The sequence below is a fragment of the Mastomys coucha genome, unplaced genomic scaffold (genome assembly GCF_008632895.1).
Source record: "Mastomys coucha isolate ucsf_1 unplaced genomic scaffold, UCSF_Mcou_1 pScaffold18, whole genome shotgun sequence".
NCBI lineage: Eukaryota > Metazoa > Chordata > Mammalia > Rodentia > Muridae > Mastomys > Mastomys coucha.
The window spans coordinates 78,458,029-78,466,397 of NW_022196900.1; the positions used below are offsets into that span (position 1 = coordinate 78,458,029).

At 45.1% G+C, this 8,369-nt stretch overlaps 1 protein-coding gene across 1 annotated transcript in view; it reads right to left on the reverse strand.

The window, feature by feature from the left end:
- Positions 1–6,235: 6,235 nt before the first annotated feature.
- Positions 6,236–8,369, reverse strand: part of Smap2 (small ArfGAP2) — a 49,933-nt gene continuing 47,799 nt past the window's right edge. Inside the window, exon 10 of the mRNA XM_031378519.1 lies at positions 6,236–7,582. Within this exon, the coding sequence (XP_031234379.1) occupies positions 7,457–7,582 (126 nt within the window). The 3' untranslated portion in view covers positions 6,236–7,456. The remainder of the gene's footprint in view (positions 7,583–8,369) is intronic.

Consider the following 8,369-nt stretch of genomic DNA (forward strand, 5'->3'; position numbering starts at 1 on the left):
ACTGAGCCACCTCTCCACACTTCATCAGCATTCTTGGTCTATAGGGAATGGCTACTTAATGATGTTTAAAGGTTCTAGAAACTGCTTTTTAGACATGGTCTCACATAGCTTAGAATAGCCTCAAACAATATATAGCCAACAATGAACCTGAACTTCAGATTCTCCTGCCCTATCTCGAGTTCTGAGAACACAGGGGTATGCACAGCCCAGTTTATGCAGTGCTGGGGATTGAACCCAGGGCTTCATGCATGCTAGGCAGTCACTCTAATAACTGAGCTATCCCTCTTCCTTTTCTGTTTTCTTTCTTTGAAACCATTTTACTATGTAGCCTAAGTTGTCCTCAAACTCCCAGTCTCCCTGCTGGGGTTACAGGCCTTTGCTACCAGGCCTGTCAGGAAGACGAACATTCTTTGCTAGTAGCTAGATCAAACCTGGGGCTATGGCCTTAGAGCACTATTACAACTAAGTGGTATTCAAGACTTTAGTAAACAAAATGTCTTTGGGTTCCCACCAGTGGCAGGGTGACAGAAATGATATGTTTAGTAATTGATCCCATGTTTTTCTTTGATATATTTTCCTGTATATAAAGAGCATGTCTGTCATTCCAGTTTCAGATTGAGCCAATATATGTTGAGCTTTGTCTAGTAAAAATATGCCTGTCTGGAGGGGTGGAAGAGAATACAGAGATGCTGTAATTAGATACTACAGCACTTTTAAAAATGCCCTGCTGGGGCTTGGAGAGATTGCTAGTCTTCCAGAGGACCCAGACTTGATTCCCAGCACCCATTGTATGCCTTTAACTACTGTTTTTAACTCCAGTTCCAGGGGATCCGATGCCCTCCTTTGGCCTCCATGGCACCACGTATGATGCACAGATATACATGCAGACAAACTGCCCATACAACAAAATAAATACAATTTATTTTTAAAAATAGGCCCAGCTACTAGGTTTAGCACCTTAAACCCCAAATCCGCAGTAGTTGTGTCCATGTGAATAAATATCACCAGACTGTTTCTCCTCTTGAGTAAATAGCCTTAGTACTTTACATAATTTACCATTTTCCCTAATGGCAGAACAAGCCTCCTTCAAATCTCAAGACTTAACTTCTTGTTTTATTTTTTGATTTAAAAAGATCTTATTTGTTTGGTTTTTTTTTGTGTGTGTGTGTGTGCTCATGTGTTTGTGTGTTGGTGTACACAGGCCAAGAACATGAATATGGAGATCAGAGGACAACTTGTAGTAGATTATCACCTTCCACCATGTGAGTCCACGGTTTTGAACTCAGGTCATCAGGCTCGGCAGCAATTGCCTTAACTCACTAAACCATCTCACTAGTCCAATTTCCAGTTTCTCAAATGGTTGAAAGAAAGAAAGAAAGAAAGAAAGAAAGAAAGAAAGAAAGAAAGAAAGAAAGAGAGAAAGAGAGAAAGAAAGAAAGAGAAAGAAAGGGAGGGAGAAAGGGAGGGAGGAAGGAAGGAAGGAAGGAAGGAAGGAAGAAAAGAAGGAAGGAAGGAAGAAAAAAGGGAAGAAAAGAAAGAAAAGGAAGGAAATTCCTACCAAAAATTGGCTGAACCCTTCAAAAAGTCAATGTGCTGAAAAGTTAAAGAGACACCAACTAAAAGAAACCAAACAGGTATGATAACAAAATGCAGTTCATAGGAAAAGCAGCTGTGTGCTGTGCTGGCACCGCCTGTAGTCAGAGCATTCAGGACACTGAAGCAGGAGGATTTCAAGATCAAGGCCAGTCTGGGCTTCTCAGAAAAGACCTGGTCTCAAAACAAATAGATCCCAAAACAACATGAGATATTCCTGGAATAACTCAAAAGCAACTGGCCTAAGGTGGCATGAAATCACTGTTAAATTGCACAGGATAACATTCTTGGGAGGCATAGACTCAAATACCTAAGAGTGCAACACTCTTTTCAGATGGCATAGTGAAAAATGTGCTCAGCGTTTTGTGAGCTCTCCGCATGTAATTACATGTAACTATGCTGCAATAAGATAATTTCCATTCTCTCCACTAATCTATTACATGAATATTCCATGATTTAGTTCCTCATTTTTATGTTAATGGACATTTCGATTGTTTCTAGCTTGGGGAGATTATGAATAATGCTTCCTGAGCATTTTTATGCTTCCAATGTTCAAACACAGGCATTTCTATTTAGTATACACCAAGGGGCAGATTTGTTGCCTATTAGTAATCTTTATAGCTAACACTGAAGCGTTCTCCCAAGAACTTGGATCAGTTTACATCCCCATCCATTATAGCTGCTTCACTGTCTAACACTTGGAATTGTATTCTTTTAGTTATTATGGAACACACCCACCACATACACATAAACACACGCACGAGAAAGACAGAGGCTAAGAGAGGCAGAGACAGGCTCCTGGGGAACTGTGTGGACAGGGTTGGCCTTGAAATCACAGGTATTTCCTGCCTTTCTCCACGAGTCAGGCCTGTGCCCCCTTACAGACACCTTGCTGTGGCTTTCCTTTCTACTTTCCCAACTTCTAGTAAGGCTGGGCATTTCTTCATATGGATATGCTGGTAAATTTGGTTATCCCTTAAAGTATCCATGCAGGTAGGGGTGTGTGCGTGCGTGTGAGCGTGTATGTGTGTGTGTTTCTCTCTCCCCATTTCTGGTACTGGGAGACTGAGATGAAACCCAGGGCACTGAGTTATATCCCCCAACACTCTGGTCTTGAACTCATTCTATAGCTAAAACAGGCCCTGACCATAAAATTCTCCGGCCTCACTCAGTCTCTGGAGAGGCTGCAATTACAGGCCTGTGGCCACCGGATTTGCTTGTCTTTTTCCTATTTGGAATGATGTCTTCATATATATAGTACTTGGATCATCTTTTCCTGTGTTGTGGCAAGCCATTCTTGCCTGCATACATACATATACACAGATGTGTATTTACACGGATATAAATATATATACTTTCTCACTATTTATTGAGAGACACTACTCCTTAGATGCCTGGAGGAAGGAGCAGAGCACGCTCTAGCTAAGATGCCAGCAAGGCTGAGAAACCTGGAAACTTAGTGGCCAACCACCATTGAGGTCCAGCTTCTTCACATTAAGGACAACAGGGTCCATCTGTTGCTTCATGAAATTTTAAAGTCATAACTGAAAAAGCAAATCAAAGAAATTCTTGCCTTGTTCGTTCCTGAGAGTGAGTCAGACAGTCGTTATTGGTGTTTTTCTTTATTGGTTTGAAACTCATACCCTATCTCTTATGAACAATACTAGAAATTTACTATGTACATTTAACATAACATAGCCTGTTTCTCTACTTTTAAGCCTATTTCGTTGTAGTCCTCAGCCCACACTGGTAGGTTTCCAGCCTGCCATCCCATGAACATGTGGGGCACACTGTCAAATGCTGAGTCTGACTGTTCCTTCCCATCCTGCCCACTGAGCTTCCCTCTTGACTTGACATTATGATCTCTCCATCTCAATATGCTTGTCCTTAAAGATAATCTGCTCTCCTTCTTGGGTATCTCTTCTTCAACTTACTCTGAATGAATTATTCCCCCAAGGCTCCTTTTGTAGCCCATATGTTTCATTTTACCATTACACTGTTTCGGGTCCCATCCACTCCTTCCATGAGGCTAACTCTAGACTCTTGGGCATGCCCTAGACTCAGATTTCTTTCACTTCGTTCTCTCCCTCCATCCCTCTTCCTAGACATTGCTGACCTCTCAGCTCTATCTCCTAGTGTATTTTTCTGGTTGCTTTTCCCAAGTGGTAATCCATGGATATTATATATTTAAAAAAAAATGGATTCTACTGTAAAGTTAGACTGTTGAGTGCTAGAGAGCCATGGAAAATTTCTTCTATGGGACTTTCTGGAGCTACTCTGTTGCTATTAGATTCTTGATACACATGAGGTGATGTAGCATGCAATCTTTCCCAAGCTTATTTTAGAGTTTCTAAGGGACACTGAAAAGCATCTCAGGTGCCTCATCAGGCATAAAACTGCTGCCTTGAATCAATCTATTCTTCCCTAGTCCCATTCTAGGGCCCTAGTCCAGCTTTACCATCTTCCTGGCCCCCATGGCTTTCATCTTGTTTCCTTAGACATGTTATTCACAGCGGTACAAGAGCAAGCTATCTAGAACTCAAATGGGATCATGACAACTATTGTTCACATTTTAGGGTAAACTCCTTCCTGGGACTTGGGAAGCTCTCCTGTGACCTGGCCAACTCCAGCTGTCTCATCTCCCACCATAGACCCGCTTAAACCTTAGGACTCTGCGCATACCTTTACTTCTCCAAATGATCTTTGTTTCCACGGTGCTATCTGGAAAATTCCTCCCCTTTCCTCTACCACAGGCTAACTGCTTCCTCTCTAAGACTCAGCTCAGATGCCACTATTCTTAGGAGGAATTCCTGACAGCACCCTGATGCTAGCTCATAATCCATTGTATCAGCAATTATAAATGTGTTATCCAAAGCTTAAGATCAGGGACAATGTCATTTCCCCCTCTTAAGTCCTAAAATCTAGTGGGTCCCAAGACTCAGCCCTCCTCTCTTGATGCCACCTCCAAGATGAACCATTCATACTGACACCTCCCAAACTCATGACTCCAGCCAGCTCATTTCCAATACACAATTACAATTGCTTTACTCTTTTTCCAGATCTCTGCCACACTGGCCATTTATTCAGGTCTGTTAAAATATAACCGCCTGTGATATACTCCCCCCACACCCCTGTACCCACTATCTTCTTACCTTAATACTCTCTGAAATTTGTTAACTGTCCCTCTTTGCTACCAAATTAACACACACAACTAGAGTAGTGACTTACTGTGCTGTCTCTATTGCCTCAGACAGTTTCTGGCATAATGTTTGCACATTAAATATGTGTTGGATGAAATAATGTCTAACACAAGTCTGGCACACAATTCTTACTGTCATTTGAATGCTTGCTAATTGCCCTATATTGTGTTAAATGCACCACAGGAATTATTTTGTCTTAAGACTACAATTGGCTCCATTTTATACTGAGACCTCTAGGGATCATAATTTGTTGGGATTCCGGTTAACAAGGATATGGGTACCAGTGGCCTTGCTGGCGTGGCTACTGTACTATCCTTCCACTTACACCCGTATACTCAGCCATTTCCTCTAATGAAAGGACAGTGAAGGTGAACAATGGGGAAGGAAGGGAGCACTGAACCCTCTGTGAGAGCAGGGAGCACAGCACCCTCTGTGAGAGCAGGGAGCACTATAACCTCTGTGAGAGCAGGAGGGGAGCACAGCACCCTCTGTGAGAGCAGGAGGGGAGCACAGCACCCTCTGTGAGAGCAGGGAGCACAGCACCCTCTGTGAGAGCAGGGAGCATAGTACCCTCTGTGAGAGCAGGGATCATAGTACCCTCTGTGAGAGCAGGAGGGGAGCACAGCACCCTCTGTAGAGCAGGGAGCACAGCACCCTCTGTGAGAGCAAGGAGCATAGTACCCTCTGTGAGAGCAGGAGGGGAGCACAGCACCTTCTGTGAGAGCAGGGAGCACAGCACCCTCTGTGAGAGCAGGGAGCACAGCACCCTCTGTGAGAGCAGGGAGCATTGTACCCTCTGTGAGAGCAGGAGGGGAGCACAGCACCCTCTGTGAGAGCAGGGAGCATTGTACCCTCTGTGAGAGCAGAAGGGAGTCACTGGAGGAAGGAGTGCACTGCAGACCTTGTCCTCTGCATTTACACTGCCCACCCAGCCAAGCAGAGCACCATCCCTGCTTCCTGATGCAGAAGTCCACCTCTTCCTAGGTTTCACTGCTTAGAGAGGGCTGGGTCACCTTTATTCAGGCAATCAAAGGGAGCTGCTGTGACCTTGTTAGAGAGGAGTTTAAACTATTTGCTCCGGGTACAGGGAAAGCACAAAGTGCTCACAGATCAGTCTTGGAGTCTACTATTGCCTCTGCCAAGGAACGGTGCATTCCTGATAACTGTTCTTTCTCTGGCTCTCAGCTTTTCCACCCCCAGGGAAAGCACTCTAGATCCCAATGGTCCATGATCCTTACAGTCCAGAGCCCCAGGTCTCTCAGCTCACAGCTCCCACTGTCACTGGAGAAAGGTCTCCTTTCTATGTTCTGGACTGGCCTGCCCTTGGTACTAAGAACAGAATTCTTTAAGATGCGAAAGTGAAGGCAGCAACTGCTCTCTCAGAAAGCAGAAATTCTGTGTCTCACTGTCTTCGAGAGTAACACAGTGACAGTTGAGCAAAATGGTCTTTCCCTGCAATATTTATTAAGGAATTTACACATACACAGGAGAAAGGCAACCAGGCGCTGTGGTTCCCACACATGAGATCTTTGAAGCAAAGTTTTCTTGTTTGAATTTTCAAGTGGGGTGAACAATGGCTGAGAGAAAGCTGTCCAGGCTCTCTGCCTCTTACACCTGGAAAAGGTGGGCAAACAGCACTCAGACACGAGGGCACAGAGAGACTGGCAGATGGGAGAGGGGAAGGAGAAGGGACTACCGATGAGATGGCAAGTTTTAAACTGTAAGATAACCTGGCAACAACTTTAGGCTGTTGATAAATTAACTCCTCTCTGTTGTAAACCTAGAACTATAAAAAACAAAAATACACCCGGAGCAGATGGGGAGGCGGCAGGTGGGATCCACACATCCACACGCACACAAGCAGTGCACATGTTGAGCTCCGCGTTTCCTCGTAGGGGCTGGTCTTCTAGCCACAGGGCCAGATCCGGCTCAAGGTAGGCAGAAGGTGGGCAAGGGATATGTGTTTGTGTGTGGAACCTTCATGGAGTCTTTGGTGCTAATGAAGGCTGACTGAAGCAGCGAGTCCTGAAGCTCCAGATCCTGAAAGCACTCAAGAGTGAAGTGGAGTGATATTTTTGCTCATCTTCATAGGAAGGGCTTGCCTCACTCTAGGGCCAGGGCCAAACTGACCCCAGACACAAGGATTATCTGATTGTAGAACTTCTTTCATTCCCGAAAAGCTGGGAACATGATGGCTCACTCCCTCTTCAAGCAAAACTCTCAGCACTTAGAAACAGCTTATAACAAATAAAGACCCTTTCTACTTTCCCCTCTGCCAAGCACTCATCCTTTACAGACCTTTCTGAGGGTCTGAGAGGAGGCTCAACCTCAAGGGAAGGTACTGAGCAGTGTATCCATTTCCTGCAGCTCATATGCCCTCTTCTGCCAATAATTTCTAAGGTGCTGGTGCTGGGAGAGGGTGGGGGTGGGGTGGGAAGAAATCCGGACAGTCAGGGGACGTGACCAACATAAAGCAACAGAGAGGTCTATGACTTTAGGAAGGGACTGACTGGGTTAGGCAGAATGCCAAACGACATGACTTATGATCAATTTCTAAACCAAACAGAGAGAGGTAGGAAAAATGGAAGGGGAGGGCTGGGGAAAGAAGAGGAGGGAGGGAAGCAAGGGCGGAAGAGAGTGGCAGCCACACAGGAGCTTTGCTCTTATTTCCACATCTGAGGACTCAGAGTCTGATTGGCTGCCTGGCCGTTTCCACTGCCCATTGACTGTCCATAGTTCATCATGCCGTTGGCTCCGTAGAAGTTCATCCCAGCCATCTGCTGGGTCATCTGAAAAGGACAGAGACTTTTTTAGATCAGGCCATGGGCACTTAGCCAGTTAGTGCACAGAGCAGGGGAGGAGCCCTTCTGTTTGTGGGAGGTAAGAAGGACTCCTGACTCTGGTCAGCAGAAACACCTCCAGTGAACAACTCTTCTTTTCCAGACCCTTTCCTCATATCCTCACTGAAGGGACTACTGTCAGGGGGCCACAGCCTGCCCTGAAGAGTCCAGACTCCTGCTAGTGTTTCACCTCATCGCCAGCAGAGGGCATCACTGCCCAGTGTCAGTGCTTAGGCGTGCTTGCTTGGGAAGGTGGGGTAATGGGGCCTCCTACTGTATAAACAAAGGAAGAACAGGGAAACAACCTGCAAGTCTTCCATCTGTGACAACCAGAGGCCGGAGAGGAGTCGGGAGTGCAGCTGGGTGGGACCGCGTCTCCTTTCTGCTGTTTGGTTAAGACAAAGTCTCACTGTGTTTCACTGACTGGCCTGGAACTCACCTTGTAGACCAGGCTGGCCTCAGACTTGCAGTGATTATCCAGCCTCTGCCACATGAGTGGCACTAGGCGTGGCACATGAGTCCACTAGGATTAGTGACATATGCTACTATGCTGGCCAGTAGGGGCTTTCTTGTAATTAGATTGAAAGACAGACTGACAATCTGTTAGATAAACAATCTTAAGTCCCCTGAGCCCAGTATGTTTGCTTGTATAAACAAACTCTTCTTCTATTAACTTTTTAAAAAAATTCAGCTTTTCTTTTTTCTTTCTTTTTTCTTCTTTCTTTTTCTTTTTTTT